Source organism: Sphaerodactylus townsendi, linkage group LG05, assembly GCF_021028975.2.
Source record: "Sphaerodactylus townsendi isolate TG3544 linkage group LG05, MPM_Stown_v2.3, whole genome shotgun sequence".
NCBI classification, from domain to species: domain Eukaryota; kingdom Metazoa; phylum Chordata; class Lepidosauria; order Squamata; family Sphaerodactylidae; genus Sphaerodactylus; species Sphaerodactylus townsendi.
This window is the reverse complement of record NC_059429.1, coordinates 119721038-119739111: the sequence shown is the minus strand read 5'-3', so window position 1 is coordinate 119739111 and position 18074 is coordinate 119721038. Positions and strand designations below refer to the sequence as shown.

General features: G+C 53.9%; 1 protein-coding gene across 3 annotated transcripts in view; it reads right to left on the bottom strand.

Moving 5' to 3' along the window:
* Positions 1-16052, bottom strand: part of TFAP2C (transcription factor AP-2 gamma) — a 35134-nt gene extending 19082 nt beyond the window's left edge. For 2 of the 3 annotated variants that reach the window (XM_048498118.1, XM_048498120.1), the window contains exons 1-2: positions 8357-8677; positions 859-1338 (exon numbers count right to left, since the gene is read on the bottom strand). In XM_048498118.1, coding sequence (XP_048354075.1) covers positions 859-1338; positions 8357-8404 — 528 coding nt within the window. In that variant the 5' untranslated portion in view covers positions 8405-8677. Of the gene's footprint in view, positions 1-858; positions 1339-8356; positions 8678-15928 lie in introns of those variants that run through there. The other variant, XM_048498119.1, reaches the window with a different exon arrangement.
* Positions 16053-18074: the final 2022 nt, after the last annotated feature.

The following is an 18074-nucleotide window of genomic DNA, read 5'->3' as shown; positions in this document are numbered from 1 at the left end:
GTGTGGGAAGAAAATCCGTTTCAGTGCTGCTGCAAGAAACCTGCAACGTACAGCTTCTCTTTGGCGTCCCCAGAGCAGTGATAACCCACAGACTTTTAAAAGCAGTCCAGTGATTCAAACCTATAACCAATGCAATGGGGTCTCTTTGGTACCATTTTAGTCTCTGGCCCTGCGGGGTGTTAAAGATGCCTTCGGGATGCCACGAAGGAGGGCTTTCCTCTAAGGAGTACGGGACTGAACAGAGAGCCAGCTCCAATCTCACCTCTGCCAACAAACCCAGGAGTAGCCTTGGGCATGACACGATTCTGTCAGTTTTTATCCTCCCTCACAGTTTGGGAATCATACCAACCTACCTCTCTGGGTTGTTCGGATTGCTGAACTATACGTGAAGTACTATGCTCTGTCAATGGGAGGTCACATTATGACATTTCTAGGAGTAATGGACTTGGGTGGCTTCAATGGAGGAGAAACCCATGAACTTGTACAATGCCCATACCACATAGAATTTGCCCCCATGACTCTGTTCTGAATAGGTCAGCCCATGATAGCTCTCACACAGCCAGTTTTGCCTTTTTAAATACATTAGCCCTCACTTTAGGACAGAGGTGTCCAACTCTGGTGCTTTCAGATGTTCATGGACTGCAATTCCCAATTGGCCATGCCAGCAGGGGCTGATGGGAATTGTAGTCCATGAATGTCCAAAGCGCCGGAGTTGGACACCCCTGCTTTAGGACACTATGTAGGCTGTGTTCGTGAAGTCCTGGGCAAACTCACTGTCCTTACACAAGGGGTAATAGCCTAAAACACAAGCATCGCTTTTTGCCAGGAACCCCCAACCCTCGTTCTCAGAAACTTTACCTGGACCTCTTCCATCTGTTGGGTCATGTCATGCAGGCCAAGGTTCTCGGCCAGGCTGGAGGCATCCAGGCCATGGCTGTGAGGCAGAAGCAGCTCAGAGCGCCGGTACGTCTCCCTTCTCGCCCCGGCAGAGCCGCTTTCCAGAGCCGGGAGATGGGGGACCAAACCGGCCCGGACATGGTGGGAGAGGGCCGACGGGTCTTGGCTGGTCTGACGGCTGGGCCAGCCTGTCTGCTGCTGATTGGGAGGAGGCGGAGGCGGCTGGTGGAGCGGGTTGATGGAGAAAGGATCCCCGAGGTGTGCATAAGGGTCGCTGGACTGCGAATAAGGCAAAGGCTGGTAGGGGGGAGGGAAGTAAGGGGGCTGGAAATCGGAGGTCCCCGAGTGAGAAAGCGGGGGAGCCGGGCTGTACAAGTGCTGGCTGACAGCAGAGAGATGGGGTAATCTGGGATTCCCGTTGCTGCTCCCGTCATGGCGGTCCTGTGGGGAGAGGAAAAGAGGCCAGATCAGTACAAGGAACGCCCAAGTTGGGGGATGGGGGAGACTAATGTTCAGGCAGCCAGTCAAGAGAAGAAATTCTGTGGGGTGCATTCTTCCTGGAGTGGGGAGAGATCTCCTAGACCCCAATCCCAGAGGCATCCAGGGCAACCTTTTAAGCCTGCCAGACACCAAGGGGTTGGGGCAATTTCTCTCCCTCTCTTTCCAAATCAGTTCATTAAGAAATAGAATCGAAGAAGAAGAAGAAGAAGAAGAAGAAGAAGAAGAAGAAGAAGAAGAAGAAGAAGAAGAAGAAGAAGAAGAAGAAGAAGAAGAAGAAGAAGAAGAAGAAGAAGGAGGAGGAGAAGGAGGAGAAGGAGGAGAAGGAGAAGAAGGAGAAGGAGAAGGAGAAGAAGGAGAAGAAGGAGAAGAAGGGGAGGAGTTTGGATTTATATCCCCCCCTTCTCTCCTGCAGGAGACTCAAAGGGGCTTACAATCTCCTTGCCCTTCCCCCCTCACAACAATCACCCTGTGAGGTAGGTGGAAGAGACCACAGGGGCCATCAAGTCCAACCCCCTGCAATGCAGGAACGCACAATACAACAGGGGGAGGCTACACCAGGCGTCCTCGGTTGGCGAACTGATTTTGAAAAGCATGTGGAAGCATTACACTTCCAAAAGTCAGCTTGATCTGTGGAGATACGGCCTGGAAGTCGTTCCCATTGTAATTAACCGGATTGCCACAGAGGGCTTTCCAGAGTGGGGTGTAGCATGCATTGCGGTGGAGCCTTGTCAACTTTTAGGCAGATTCACCCGAGATTTTTTGCTGTAATCCTGAAACCATCTCGTCTGAAACTGCTCCGCTGGCGTCAAAAGAGCAGAGCGTCTCGTAAAACTTTGGTCCGCTCCCAGCAGCCTCCCTTTGAAAGAAACAGAATTTCCTCGGGGTTTGTTGCTTGAGGATTGCAACCTAATCTCAGGAGGGAGAAGGAAACACACGGGGGAAATTCCCTTAATTTCATTTTTTGAATCTGCAGCGATTTGGAAATTGAGCTGGAATGAATAGCAAGGGTCATGTATTCGAGAAAGGGAATGGGTCCATTGAAATGCCCACAAATATCCAGCATTGCACACCAAGGTAAACAGATCCAATCCATCACCCCAACTTCAACTCCAGCATCCTAGTTTTAATCCAATTTACTGCCAACTCACACAGTGACCCTCCCTGATGAACAACCCTGTGGACTGACTGGAAAGCTGAAAATAGGGAGAAAGACCAGAAAATAGGGAGAAAGACACTTGTCCTAAAGAATATAACATGATGTCCTGTCCAGTTGTAGATATTTATTTATAACTGAGTCCTACCAAGTTCAAGCACTCTCTAACACACCTGGGACCCTAGGTCTGAAGTCTTGTTTTTAAAAGCAGTCAGACCACAGCATGCTTTAGTGGAAGCAAATCCCACTGATTTCAAACAGACCTGACTGGCTCATACAATTTTAGGACTTCCATGTGATTATTTTTGCAAGTCTTAAGAAATCAGTTTCGCCAGACTCACGGAAAGAACCTTTCACTATAGGAAACGAGGTTGAACTTTCCTCTACCTTTCAAGAGAGAGGAACAAATCAAAATATGCACACCTGAGATGCTATAATTTTGTTCTTTTTCCTCCAGCTGTTGAAAAAGAAAAACTAAAGACTCCCAATAACGAAGTGGTCATTTTCCTCCTTTCCATCATACTGGACAAATAAGGAAAAAATATAATTAAAAGTGTTCAGCCTGAAACAAGTAGTCATTCCAGTGTTGTCTGTTTGAATGGAGGGTTTGAATTAAAGCAGGCTATCACAGGAAGCAATTTCCACGTTGTTTGTTTGAATTAAAGCTTGGCTTAAACGTTTGAATTAAAGTGGGCTATTGCTGATTTCATGCAAAGATTACATCTGCGCATTACTTTGCCTGCTGTCGGTGGTTCTTCGTATTCTTTGGGAGTCCTGTTTTCTATTGAGCCCGCCTGGCCCGTCCTCATGGCTGACTTAATTTAAACATAACCCCGCCCTCTTCCTCCCGGGGGCACTGAAAATTTAATATAACCTCTCTGGCCAGGGAAGCCAGTTAAAGGAGGAGGAGGGGGGAAGGCTATGAAAACATCCTACAAAAATAGTAAGGGGACATATTTTTTAAAAAAGTAATATATAATCTGGAAAGCACAGGCTAAACTTCGTTTGCAGAGATATTTGGGGCAAAAGGAAGTCTTTTCCAGGGGGCTCAATCGCCTTGGCCCCCAGCTCTTGCTTCCTCGCTCCTGACAATAAGGGGGGGGGGTTAATCAGAGGAAAATGCCCAGCGCCACGGGGACCCCAACAGGGTGGGGAAGCGGAGCTGTGACCAATGGAGGGGGGGAGGGGAGTTTCAAAAGGATCAAACGCGGGGGGGGCATGGGGGGGCTGAAGGCAGCTTGACTTGGGCGGGGGGGGGCTACATCTAGTCGGTGTTGACAGTTTAGACCTAGACCCTGCGCACCTTTGACTCCTGAGCGCACCCCGCTTATGAAATTGACTCCTAAGTCAGTTTCAAGGGAAGCGGTTTCCCAGTCGCCGTCTTAACGACTCCCCGCGATTCCTGTTTAGTTTGGCCGACAGTGCGATCCTGCGCCGCTTTACTCGTGTCTCGTCGAAACCCACGGGTTTACCCGGGAGGAATTCTGGAAATAACTGCGCTGTAAGCCCCGAGCCCCTCAAATGTCAAATTATCCCCCCCCCCCCCATCGGAAAACTATCTCTGGAAGACTGGCAAGAAAAAACGAACACTCTGCTCACGCTCAGAGGCACTCTTACACCATCCATTCCTGTTTCCGGGTTGAAAAGCCGGTTTGGTTTCTTGCTACGCTTGCTTCGATTGCAGTAAATCCCACTGGGATTTCTTCCCGAGGTAAAAACGTCGCGAACGGCACAGTTTGGCTCGGATGAAGCCGATGCACGGCAGAAAGGCCGCTGGAGACTGATCCAAACCCAGAAAGGGCCGGATCCAAGCCTGCGATTCGGAAACGAATCCAGCGCGCCGGCCAGCGTGTCCGGGAGAAACGGTTCCAAGACCCGCTGGCTACATTTACGTAGGAGCAACCCCACTCGGCCCAATGGGATTACTCTCAAGATCACAGACCGGGCATCTAATTTTATCTTTTGTATAGATTTCAAACGGGATAAGGTTCTAAAAGGGGACACGCGGTCCGCTGAAGTCTACGCGGAGGAAGGATTTCTCTCTCTCTCTCTCTCTCTCTCTCTCTCTCTCTCTCTGGGTTCAGGCCGCAAGAATCTTTCCCTCTCTTCCCTCCCTTCGGATCAGGGCCTTTACTCCTGATCTCAAAGAGGTCTCTCGACATTCATCCCCGCATTTTATGTATTTATATCTCCACAAAAGAGTTCCAGAAACATCACCCATTTGAGCTCCTCCGATTGTTGGATCCAAGCCGTCTGGGGCCCAGGGCTGCAGCGCTAAACCGGAGTCTTTCACTGCCACAAGTCTTACTTCCGAGTAAGTCTGGGAATCCTCCAAGGACTTAAAAGTCACTGAGGCTAACAGGAGTCCTGCAGCACCCAGTTAAGTGGTTCCTAGACCTCAAAACGGCCTGCAAAGCTCAGTAGTAGCAGCAGCAGTTAACAGTTGTAATAATAGTAATAATAATTTCTAAACATGGGTGCACTGCCCAGATCAATATTCTTGCGTTGCAACGTGGAACCTACCCTGATGCTGACGGCATTTCTACGAAATTTTCAAGGGGGAAGATGGAAGGGACAAATTAACCATTGTGGACTGTCAGTGCGATCCAGAACCGACGTTACTCCAGTTTAAGTCCACGGGTTTAGACTGGAGTAACTGTTCTGGATTACACTATGACTCTCAAACAGCCATTATTTATTATGCAGGCCTACTCGAAAGTCAACCCCACAAAGACCGCCTCCCCCTCCCTCCTCAAGGTTTAGAGGGATGGAGTGGTTTGTGGGGTGTAATCTTGTGTACATCTTCCCTAGGAATAAATCACACTGCCTACTTCCGAAGAAGCATGCGCAGGATTGGGCCCAGGCTCCCTGCAATTCCTTGAAGTGTATTTCACTTTGGGAAATCACATTTACACGAATTAAATTCCACCACAAACTTCCTGCTCGCAGTCCCCTCAAGCATACCACAAACCACTGAAATGTTTATTTTTTTAAATTGCTATAATTCGTTCGTATCCCACCTTTCTCCCCAACAGGGAGTCGAAGCAGCTAACATTATTCTCCTCTCCTTCATTTTATCCACACCAATCCTGTGAGGTAGGATAGGCAAAGAGACTGGCCCAGGGTCACTTAGGCTCATTCCGCACACGCAAAATAATGCACTTTCAAGCTGCTTTCACAACTGTTTTTGCCATTCCGCACAGCTTCAAAGAGCCCTGAAAGCAGCTTGAAAGTGCATTATTCTGCGTGTGCGGAATGAGCCTTAGAGAGCTTCCGTGGCAGAAGCGGGGATTCGAACCTGAGTCTCCCTGAAAAGCTGATGTTAAGAGAAACGTGCCTGTGTTGAGCGAGGGTAAATATAAGCTTTTAACGAACTAGGGCTTCAATGAATGGCTTTTGGGAACAGCGTCAAGGGACCCCTTGTCTTGCTCTCCTGCAAAACCTCCTCGCCTGTTTTCAGGACTGCAATTCTGCGCCCCCCTCTCTCCTGAGAGCAAGACCCACCCGCCTTAGTTACGAGTGTAGGACTGAGTCGTTTGGTTAACTGCAAAACTGGGCGGCGGGGTGTGTGTGTGTGTGTTAACCTTTCCCCTCTGTTTGGTGTGGAAACCACGTGGAATAGCTGCACCGTTTGGACAGCGGCCTGTCTGGGTCGCTCAAGGGCCAGGAGCCCCTTCCGCCAACCCAGGTCTTTCAAAAGCTACCCTTGGGAAGGGAGTGGCTACGCTGCCTCCCGGCTCTCCCAACCCCCCCCCCCTCCCTCCCTCCATAACACACACACACGCGCGCGCCGCCGCCTGCCATTGCTGGCTACCTCCTTTCCTGCCCTCATGGCCCAGCCTCCCTTCTTTTTTCCCCCGCCGGCAGAACCCGTCCGGCAGGCCAGCCGTGGGCGGACTTGCGCGCAAGTGGGCGAAGGTTTACCTGGGGTGTGTTTTTCCCCCGGAGAGGGAAACTGCCACGGGGGGGGGGGGAGGAGAGGAGAGGAGAGGGGGAGGGCTGCAGGGGATCAATCACTTCCGCTGCTCGTCAGTCCTGCTCGATCGCTTCTCTTAACTTGGAGAAGTAAAAAGGCATTGGGGGGTGGGGGGAACCTTTACAGACTTAACAGTACAGTCCTGGGGAGAATTACTCCAGACGACGGGGCCCCCCCCCCCATTCATTTTGATGGAGTGACTCTGCGCAGGACTGCGCTGCAAACCTACATCACTATCGAACGGCACACGAGTTGCGATTCTCCAGTGTGGTCTGAAAAGTGCGATTCTTTCGCGTGGCCTGGAGTAAGGCGGATTCCGCACGGGCCAAAAAACAGCGGCGTGGAAACGGTGTGAAAATGATGTAAACCCTTTTACATTGTTTTCGCACCACTGTTTTTGGCCCATGCGGAATCCGCTCGAGATTCTTTAGGGCGGTATAAGGAGTGCGCTTTGCTTTCGCCGGAGGGGACAGGGGGCTGCGATCCACCGCCCGGTTACCCCAGCAGTAACCGTTACTTCCGAGAAAGCGTATGTGATTCTCATCCCAGCCTGTTCCTGCACAGCACTGCACTCGCTCTGCACACGGAGGAGCAAAACACCGCGAAAGGCCCAGGGACTTACTCCGGAGTCAACGCTCTCCGGAGTGCGGCTGGGTCGCCGCGGTTCCTCCTCCCGAGGAGCTCCTACCCAGAGTTTCATCCCCCTCTGCAAGGCAAAAAGAAGAGCTCCTCCTTGGCGTTGATGGGAACGCAGCGCTCGGAGAAAGGAGAGCGGAGAATCTTACTCCGCGTAGGATACTATTCTTTGTAGGACGCAAATCTCTGTTGCAGCCCGACTTTACCGGGGGTTGTGAGATGGAGAGTGAAGCCCCACGGGAGGCTCGTTTCACACGCAGCGCTGCGCAAATCGGACCGGATCCTGGGGGCGTCTGAAACTAAGTCTCACTGGGGGTGGGTGGGGGGAAGCCCGGGGCGGCGCCCTCGGTGACTCAGGACCTCTCCCTGCAGGAAGCAACCGGGGAAGGGTGTCTCAACCGTCTGGGAGACGAGAGGCGGCCCCTTCCTCCCCAAGGCGCCGGCGGTGGGACCCGCGCGCCCTTTCTCGGAGGCAAGAGCCACGCGGTTCCGTGGGACTTCCTATCCAACGGGCGGGATCCGAACCGAGAAAGGCGGTCCGGCGAATCCGCACGCCAAAGAAAGGATCAAATCGAAGGGGGCAACTGGGCTGGATCTCGAGGGGGAAGAAGGGACCCACTCAGCGCGCGCGCAGCGGATCAAGAGGATCCAGACATGACATTTGCCTGCACTGCTATTCCGAAGGAGAGAACTCCTGCGGAACTCTCCGACACTCACTTCCGAGTGAACACGCGTTAAGTGTCGCCACGCTCGTTTCATTGGGCTGCACCGTCTGCAGTTTTAAAAGCGATTCGGAGCAAGACCCGTCGTCCCCGTGGAGAAGCGCTGAGAAACGGACAAAAGGGGGGGGGGGGCATTAGATGAAGCAGATTTTAGCAAGGACCCTACTAGGTCGGAACTCAGCCCCCGCGCCCCCAATATCGGAAGAAGGCCCGGTCCCTCCGCTGACTACCCCCAACTCACTTGGCCAGATTCGCCTGGGTAGGAAGGAAGGAAGGCACCCGCAGGAACCAGGTAAGCAGGTGACAGCCTAAGGGAGACGGTACCGGGGTGGGAAGGAGCTGCCCAGGCTGCTCGGCTTCCCCCAACCCGCCGCTTCTCGCGCTGGCCCATGGATTCGCGGGTTCGAATCCCAGCAGGGGAGAAAACTGCCCACCCCGCCCAGACGCATCCCGGGCTCTGAGCTCTCTCACCTCGCAGTCCTCTTCGTACTTGACATTGTCTGCTAGTTTCCACAACATGGCGTCCAGTATCTCCAAAAATAAAAAGTAGACACGATTTCTTTTCTTTTTTTAAAGAAAAAAATGTATCTATGTATCTAGAAACCCCAGGGACAGACGGTGCCAGGAGGGGAGGGGGGAGCCTGTCCCAGCCTCGGGTCGGGTAAATCCAAGAGCGGCGGCGGCGGCTCAGAGCGCCTCTCCCCCCTGCTATGGGCTGCTCGGGCGGCCAGGCATAGAGGCAGGCGGAGGCGACGCGGGTCTCTGGCCGGGAGATGGTCACTGAGCTTTCCCTTGGCCCCGCCACCCTTAATGGCACTCGCATTAGCATAGCTCCGCCCCCGGGGACGGCTCGGCTTTCCCCGGCAGGCGGCGCCCGGGCAGCCAATGGCGGCCGGGCCGACGAAGCCCCGCCTCCCGGGGGCACACGCGGCGCGCCAGGGCGGACGCCAGGGTTGCCCGAGGGCGCCCCACGCGCGGCTGGGAGAGAGGCAGGCCGGCTGGGGAAGCGCTCGGTGGCTGGCCGGGGAGGACCACTGGCAGGCCGGCCTGGACGCCGGATGGGGCTCCTGGCTGTGGTTTGGAAGGGGGGGTGGGTGGGCGTGGAGAAGGGCCCACCAAAATTAACCCTTCGCTGGCCAGGAGAGGACGCCACAGAGAGGCAGCCTTTTGACACGCCGAGTTGGTGGACGGTGGCGGGGAGTGAAACAAGATTGGAAATAAGGGCACCCTCCCACCCCACCTCCACCCCCACCCCCAAAAATCTAAGGGGCTCGGAAGTGTGAATCGGTCCACACTGGACCGCTCCTTAAGAACGCAGGGTCTCAAGACCCCCCTTAAAAGTAGTTTTAAACCACTTAAGCGTGGAAAAGCTCGCCCTCCGCCAGGACCAGCCCGGTCTGCCTCCAGAGAATCCGGCTGCCCTTTCAGATGCGAGGCCGCTTTGGCTGACAGCGGGATTGTGGCAGACGAGTCTCTCTCCCATCAGGTGTTCCCGAGAGGACTCAAATGCCCCAGGAGGCGGAGAGCTGCATGAAACGGGGTTAGTCTCTAAAGGGCCACCGGGCTCTTCCTCCGGCCCGGCAAACGCCGAGAAAGTTTTCAGCCCCCAGCAGTTCAGCCCCCGGGGGCTTTCTCCCGGGTCAACCGCGCCTGGGACCTGGGAGGCCCCTTTCCAAAATGCTCAGCGCCGGAATTGTTAGCCTGTGGACTTAGCTGCTTGCTGGACTGCGGCAATCAGGCCCAATGGCTGCGGTCCTATGCCTGGGCGGGAGCCCCATTGGCTTGGGGGGCTGTGAACCTGCCGCGAGCCGCGGGGCCTTGGGAAACCCGGGGGGGGGGGGCTTTTCCCCAATTGTACCGAACTCCCCGAGAGGTCTTTTCTTTCCCTCGCCGGAATAACCAGCAGAGAGAGTCCTTCCGGCAACCCTTTTGCGCCCTGGCGTGGGTTGATCAGATGGCGACATTCACTTCGCATCATAATAAATATTCAAAAGATGGGGTTTGCAGGTAAACAAAGGATCGGCCCATGCCCTTTCCCCACGGCCGCGCGGATTTCCTGGGGAGAAGGACCCTCACACAGGGGAGGGCAGCTGTCTCCCATCCCCCACCCCCAAAACCCTTTCTCGGGTCACAACGACGCGTTAAAATAACCCCTTGGATCGCGATCTCCATTGCAATCACACGCCTTTACTTCTTTCCCCTATAACCACCCTTCGACTGGTCAACCGAGTTCGCTGAAACCACAGGGTGGCCCCCTTTTTGCGCAGAAACGTTTGTGATCAGTTAGTGCTTCCTGTCAGGATTTGGGGGTCTGTCCCGAGTCGACACACAAATGATCCTGGCTAACTCGGGATCAAGGCCCTGCTGGGATCACTGGGACTTGGTTCCAAACCACCCTGCCCAAGGCTTCTGGCTATTGCAGTGTGGGGCGTTTAAGGAAGGGCCCTGCTTATTCCAAACGCAGCAACCAGGGGAGAAGTTTCTAATTCCGTGTCGGAGTGTGGTGGAGGTTTTTTAAAGAGAGGCTGGATGGCCATCTGTCAAGAGTGCTTTGGTTGTGGCTTCCTGCACTGCAGGGGGTTGGACTTGATGGCCCTTGTGGTCTCTCCCAACTCTATGATTCTATGCCCCCAGGATCCCCAGGTTAATTTTTGGGCTGCAACGGATTGTACCATATTTCTGCTCCACTCAAGCCTTTCTGGACGGGAGTGTTTGCAGAATTGCTTCAGATGCAAAAGTTCCTTTCAGATCTACCACAAATCTTGGAAGGCGACGGGGGCCGTTTGCTTGCCAGGGTGGGCTCCTTGTTTTTGATTTTCAAAACTTTCCACCTCCCGGGATCTTTCCAGGCCGAACCCTGCCTTTTCAAACCCTTGTATCTGTAGAGGAAACCGAGGGCCAGAGCCCACCGGTTCCAGTGGGGGGCCCCCACCTCTCCAGTAGAGGGCAAAGAAGACACTTCAGGGGAGTTGTTGGCAAGTCGTTAGAGAGTTATTGATTTGCATGACAAGGAAGTGTTTGTTTAGGGTGACGCAAGGGGGGGGGGGTTCCTTGGTTTCCCCCTGGAAACTGCCACGTGGCAGCTCTACCATAATATGGGACGGTTTGTTTTGATACTCCTCCTCTCCCCCCCCCCCCCGGCCCCCGGCCCCCGGCCCCCGGGGCTTGGAGAGCTTAAAACCTCGAGGGTCTGCAAAAAGGCCAGCAGAGGGGATTGGGGGTGCATCCAGAGCTTTCTCTCCCCTCGCTTGGAAACTGAGCTTTCTTTCCCCCCCCCCCTCGCTTGGAAACTGACCCAGCGAATGAAACTGACCAGGTAGGAGATTTCCCACCCAAAACAGCTGATGGCCGAGCGGCTCTTCTCTGGGGTTGGGTGACCTGTCAATCTGGCGCGCAGGTGCTGACTCATGGCAGCCAATGAGGCCCAGCAGCAGGGGCCCCAGCACCCGCCCTTACCACAAAAGAGGCGATTTGGCGTTGGGAAGGCTGGGCACGTCGACCTCAGGAAAAGGTTACAGGTAACCTTCCAAAAGGGACGGGACAACACGTGTTCCAGGCGCCTGGATTTGCAGCCGGCTAAATGGTGCCTGCCGACGACCTGAATTCTGAAGGGGAGAGGGAATCCGAATTGAAACTTTTAGAGGAACTACATTTGGGGTCGTAAATTGCTAAAGTTGGGGGGGGGGGGCCTCTTCCAACATTTTGAAATTCCGGAGTCTCTTTTCCTTACCTGGCCAGAGCGGGGGGGGGGGGATCATTCCCTGGATATTTTTTTAAAAGATAGAGGTGGGGCTTTCTAGAACAGACTGTCCCAAAATTGATTTCCCTACGTTTTGCATCCGCTAGATTTCAATCCCGTCCATTTTCAACGACATATCGAAGATTTACCTTGGAAAAGTGCATAAGAACTCTAGCTCAGCTGAGCCTACAGATTTTCTACCCGCAGCTTCTATTGAGGAGAACAGGATTCCTTCTGAGTAAAGATGCAAAGGTTGGAGCTTGGAAGGGCGACAGCTGTCTTTGCTGCGCCGACTTCAGTGGGCCTATTGCCCGTTCGTGCAGAATTGCGGGAAACAGGAGTGTGTATTGGGGGCGGGGGGGACACAGGGAGGGCGAGTTGTCAAGTTGCACGATTACTTTAGCCAAACCATAAGATTCTACTGTATGAGTTGCCCATCCAGGAAGCAAAATGGTCACAAGCGAATTAGGAATTCCGCACCAAACTTTACAGTCACTCGGATTCGGTTCCGCCACGAAAAACTCCCGCTACGTTCGAATCCCGGGAGCCCCAACTTCATCTAGCTAGAAAGGAACCGGATCCCTAATCCCCGGGGATTAAACCGCATCGAAGCTTAAAGTTATTTAAAACCCACGCACAGCACAGTCCGAAAGCTGAACCCGTGGCCACCCAAAGCACCTCCCAGGCGACGACCACCCCCGCACGGATTGCAACAGCCCTTGCAAATCGGCGACACATAGGCCTACTCGCGAGCAAGCTCCGCGGAAGCCAACGCCGCTTCCCACACCCCCGCGGGGAGTCTGAGAAAAAGATCTTTTGACAGCGTGGAAAATCTGTCTGCGGCTCCACCACGATGCAGTTTGACATTTCGAGGGTAGCCCCCACAGCCCTGTTTGAATGTTGCTTGCCTTCACCCTTGGGGGGCAAATCCCCCCTCCCAAGAGCAGCAGCGGGGCCAAGAGCAGCACCCAGGAGGGTCCTTTCAACATCTAACCCCCTGGGACTTCTTTCCTCAGGGGTCCAAGCTGCGGAGCCCACCCAAGATCCAAACACCAAGACGGGGAGATGCTCAGGCCTCCTTTATTGGTCTCTCCACCAGCATGAAGCCGACATTACTGCGCCGGTTTAAAGTCGGTTTAAAGACGAAGCAGCACCTTTGGCTGGCGGCCGCTTCCTGGGACCCCCCCCCCCCCCGGTCCTTCCGGTCGGAATAAGATCTCTGGCCCAGCTTTTAAGGGCGCCGCGCCAGGCTCCTGGGAAGATTTCTAACACCCTGTTCTCTCTCCGGAACTGTCTCTTCTTACTTGGCAAAGCAATTCGGATTACACGGCAGCGGCGCGCAACGGAATCGCACCTGGATCCTGCCGGCCTGAGCTTTTACTATTAAAGTTAACAGCCCCCCGTGCCAGGTTTTGCAAACTTAAAACACCTTCAGATGTCCGAGATGAGACAGCCCAGTCGATTCCAGCAGCCCATAATAGCTAAAGGGGCGATTTTTTGTAGTTCGAAAGATTCAGGTATGCGGTGGGAGGAGGTGGGCGGGGGGGGGGGAAGGTGAAATTCTCAATACCTGAGTTATATTTTAGGTGAGGCCTGCACTCAGTCGCGGTGACTAGAGAGTAAGAGGGCAATCTTCACAAGGTCTACTCAGAATGCTTCTGCAGTCTATTCAATGGAACTTACTCCCGGGAAGGTGATTTGAGGATTGTTCTGTAAATGCGGAAGACCAGCAAAACTGATTTCTGAACAGTTAGATCGGAGTCCTGCAGTACTTTGGAGATGAACAAGAGTTTCGGGGTGTGTAAGCTTTCCAGAGTCACAGCTCTCTTCATCAGACGCGGCCGCAGAGATCTCCACTTCTATTTTAATGCGTCTGGCCAAGGAAGTTGTGACTCTCCAAAACTTGAACCCTGACACTTTAATTTTAATTGTTTTGGTCTTGTGCTACTGGATTCAGATCGACCTGTTCTACTGCAGACCAATCCGGTTAACCCTCCGAAATATACTTCCGAGCAGACAGGGCAAAAGTCGACTGTAAACCCCAGTGAATCTGCCAAGAGAAACGTCTTCTTTTCCCCCATCATCAAAAGGATTTGACTCTTTGGGGTGCCCAACTTGATGCTGAGGTCCGGTGGCGTCGGATTACCAGAAATGGCAGCGCCTTTGGGCGGGATTAAATCCCAGTTGGGTGTCAAAGACGGGGCTGGGAGGGGGGAGGCGCCCCTATTCTTAAATGACATCTGCGGCGTGCTGGCTGGCATTCAAAGGGGCTTGCTCCCAAGTAAGGCTCATTCCGCACACGCAGAATAATGCACTTTCAAGCTGCTTTCAGGGCTCTTTGAAGCTGTGCGGAATGGCAAAAACAGTTGTGAAAGCAGCTTGAAAGTGCATTATTTTGCGTGTGCGGAATGAGCCTAAGTGTGCCCAGGATCGCAGGCCAGGAATGGGGCTGAAATTTGGGAGAAGGCACGAGAACCTGGCAAACTATCTCCCTCTTCCTGAATCTTACATGGTCCCGGATATCATGTCAGAAAACGGGGGAGGGGGGGGGAATATCTCTCTTTTTGGATCATTTGCTGGAAGAGGAACTCCGGTGGCCTCTAGGGCTGCAAGCCTTCCTGGGAGTCAGCCTCATTGAATAAAATGGGACTTGCTTCCCAATCGACCTGTTTAGTAAAGGCCACCTCCCCAATCGATCCGAGCTCAGCAAGGCCACCTATATTCGTGTAGATGGTGCCCAAGCGAGTGCCAGGCCCGGTGCAGAGAGATGCCACCTGGTCCAGGCTTATTCTGAAATCGGGCTGTTGTTTTTAGGGGTGGGGGGGGGTATGACTTAAGAGCCTTGTGGCTCCTGGACGCCTGAACAAATATCCCCAAAAGGCCTGCTTAACATACTGACAGGGATAGTTAGGTCCGGTGAGTGGGACCTAACATACTAAACCCCCGCTACCACGACAACACACACACACACACACACACACACACACACACACACACACACAGGTTTTAGTGGCGGGACCTCCCCTCCTCACGCAGATTTTCTTGTGACAACTTTAGAAAACGAAATAGTTTCCGCCGCGGTTGTGGAAAACAGCCTCTTCCTACGAAGTTTCCTGTCGTTACCAGCGCAGGTCAGAGGGTGGCAACCCCGGAACGTGTTAAGCCGATCGCCGCCGCCGCCGCCGACTGCGGGGAAGCGAGGAGACCTTTCTGAGCCCGAAGCTGCCCCCGGCTTAGGCGCCGAGGCCGGCTTGCCTTCTCGGGGAAGCGCCGACCGCGGCAGCAAGTGGCCATCCGTGCGCCACGAGGGGGCGAGAAGCCCCTTCCGCGTTGTGGATGCGCGCAGGAGCAGCTGGGGAGAGTTCGGGATCCCCGGCTGCAGTTTTTGCGCCGAGCTCTCCAAATGGGGCTGGGGGGGTGGGCTCGAGACCCCTTGGCACCCAACCCGCTTTGGCTCCAAGCCCTTCGTAGCTGTCATCCGGCAGCTTAGCTCAGCAGCTCCAGGCAATCCCAAACTCTCTGCCCCCCCCCCCCCCACCCCCGAGCAAACCCAGTCGTTGTTGTTGTTTAAACGCCGGCTTTCCCCCAATTTAAGACTCAGGAGATCGCGAGACCCACGTCGGCTTCCAGGATTCCAGCTTAATCCAGTTAGGGATCGCGGCGTTTTTAGCGCCTCTTACCCACGACATCTTAGGCCTAGCTAAGGACTTTGGAAGTTAACAGCCCCCCCCCCCCCCCCCCCCGTGCCTAGTTACTTGGCAGGAAACCCCCTGGCGCTGCGCGGGTTTGTTTCGGAGTAACGCTACCCGGGATCGGGCTGCGCCAATGACCTCCCCCCCACCACCACCACGAGGAAGGGTGCATTGGAGGAGCGCAGTCCTGCTCGGCGACCAGCCCCCTTCAGAAGAATTGGATCGCATCAGTCTGGTTCCACGTGCTTTGAAGGCACCTGAGAACGCCCCCCCCACACACACACACACAAGTCCCAGCAAGACCCCGAGCCCCTCGGACCCTTCCTCCCCAATCTCCTCCCCAAGGCAGCAATTTCTGCTGACAGCGCACTTTTCGGAGGATCGCCTCCAGTCCAAACTCCCGGATCCCAGTGGATCTCCACTGGAGCCACTCCGCCCAGCGTTGCACAACCGCAACCCACTCAACTGAGTCAACTTTACGCAGGAGGATCGCATGGGAGACTTCAAGGCAAGCCTTTGACTCCGGCACCGGGGCCCGATCCTCGCCCTTCTCAGTCTCTGCCACCTGCCCCAAGTTCACCTCTCTTTCCCCCCCCCCCCCCGGAAACTTACCTGCCAATCGAGCCTGCCCAGCAGAGCCATTCGAGGAGGGGTCGCCGGACACGGTTGGCAGCTGCCTCCTGGACTGAAGTCCCCGGCCAAGGCGCTCCACCTGGGCGCGCGGGGAGGAAGAGCCCGGCGCCTGCGCAGAAACCAGCTCAGCCACCGCGCTTCCCTCTCACCCTCCCCCCGCGCAAGACATTCCTCTTTGAATTTTACTCCCCCCCCCGCCCCTTCGCGGGCTCTCAGACTCCTCGTGGCGGATCCTGGAGAGATCATCTGGCAGCCTCCGGGCTGAGCACACGGCAGGTTCTCCAGGGCGGCTGTTGGAAAGAGAAACTCTGTAAGATTCCCAGCTGGTGAAATTACTCTACCTGCCAGACTTCTACCTGTCAAAGACGTTGGTAGAGTGGGAACTTTGGGGCCCCATTCAAGAGCATCTTTTTAAAGGTCCTCTTTTCAGGAATGAAGAAAAGCTCCTGTCCACCCTGAAGAAATTAATTGAAGCCAATCGGAGGTTTCACTCCCCCCTTTCCCCAACTGGGAGTTCTGTGAGATCCAAAAGCCCACAAAAGCCATCATTTCACCGGTTCCGGTTTCTGTAAACCTCACTCGGATGTCTGGGTCAGGGGAGAGCGTTGTGAACAGGTCAAGAATCGTGGCTGTTCAGACCCCATTCAGTGGGATTTACCTGCAGGCGGATCGCTTCGGGGCTGCAATGCTGCAATCTCAGAAGTAAAACTCGTCGTAAACAATGGGGTCTACTTGTAAGTAAGCGCGCAGCAAACTGCAGCTCCGCCCTGCTAAATTTTCTTTTACTTTACTTCCCCAGTAGTCAGAAGGAAGTCCCCCTCCCAAATCATGGCTACATTTAATTCCCGTGTAGACTGCAGTCTTATGTCCGTTTTCTCCTCAAACAGTTGGGCTTACTTCCGAGTAAACATGCACAGGATACCTTTTTAAAAAATGCGTTTTCGTGGCTAATCGCTATAACAATTCGAAAATGTGATTATATTTTTGACAGTGTTCAAAAGCACCTAAAAGCATTTTGTTGTACCTGATATCTTTCTAACACGGCTTGAATAATTCTTACAATAACCCTACCAGGTAGGCTGGCTGTAATGCCCTTTGGACAGATGGGGAGGGGTAAGGGCCTTGCGTGCGTGGTGTATTGGTTAAGAGAAGGACTATGCAGAGACGGGTTTGTTTCCCCGCTCCTTCACATGAAGCCTGCTGGGTGACCTTGGACTAGTCACAGTTCTCTCAGAACTCTCTCAGCCCCACCTATCTCACAAGATGTCTGTTGTAGGAAGGGAAAGGGAAAGGAGTTCGTAAGACTCAGGGGCGTAACGAGGCAGCCCCGGGCAAACTGTAGCCCTGGGCAAAACCTGAGTTGGATGCCCCCCCCCCATGGGCGGCCACTCCACCACGACCAATTTTTTTTTGCACCAGGACATTGGTACCTGCAGGGGGTGCATTTTTAGACATATCAGCACCAAAACTTCAGCATATCATCAGGAGACTGCCCAAATGATACCCCCCAAGTTTGGTGCAGTTTGGTTCAGGGGGGCCAAAATTATGGACCCTCAAAACTGTAGCCCGCATCTCCTATTAGCTCCCATTGGAAACAATGGGGGATAGGGGCACCCCCTTTGGGAGTCCATAACTCCTTAAGCCAAACCTCACCAAGCAGGGGGTTGTATAAGGACCAGTCTCACAGTGACCACTGAAATTTTGGTGCCACTAGCCTAAAAACTGCGCCCCCTGCAGGCCAAAAATGGAAAACCACTAAAATACCCAAAAACGAACCCAGCATTTTGATGCCCCTCACAAGGTGATGCCCTGGGCAGCTGCCCACCTTGCCCAATGGGCATTACGCCAGTGGTAAGACTGTTTTACAGTTGAGAAAAACTGGGTATAAATCCAAATTCTTCCCTTCTTGCCAAATTTACAGAAAGGCCAGAGTTTGGATTTATGTCCAGAATTTCTTTCCTGTGAGCAGACTCAAAGGGGTTTACAAACTCTTTCCCCTCCCTCTCCCCACTGCAGACACCCTGTGAGGTAGGTGGGACTGAGAGTTCTGAGAGAACTGTGACTAGCCCAAGGTCCCCCAGTAGGTATCACGGGGAGGAGCTGGGAAACAAAACTAGTTTACCAG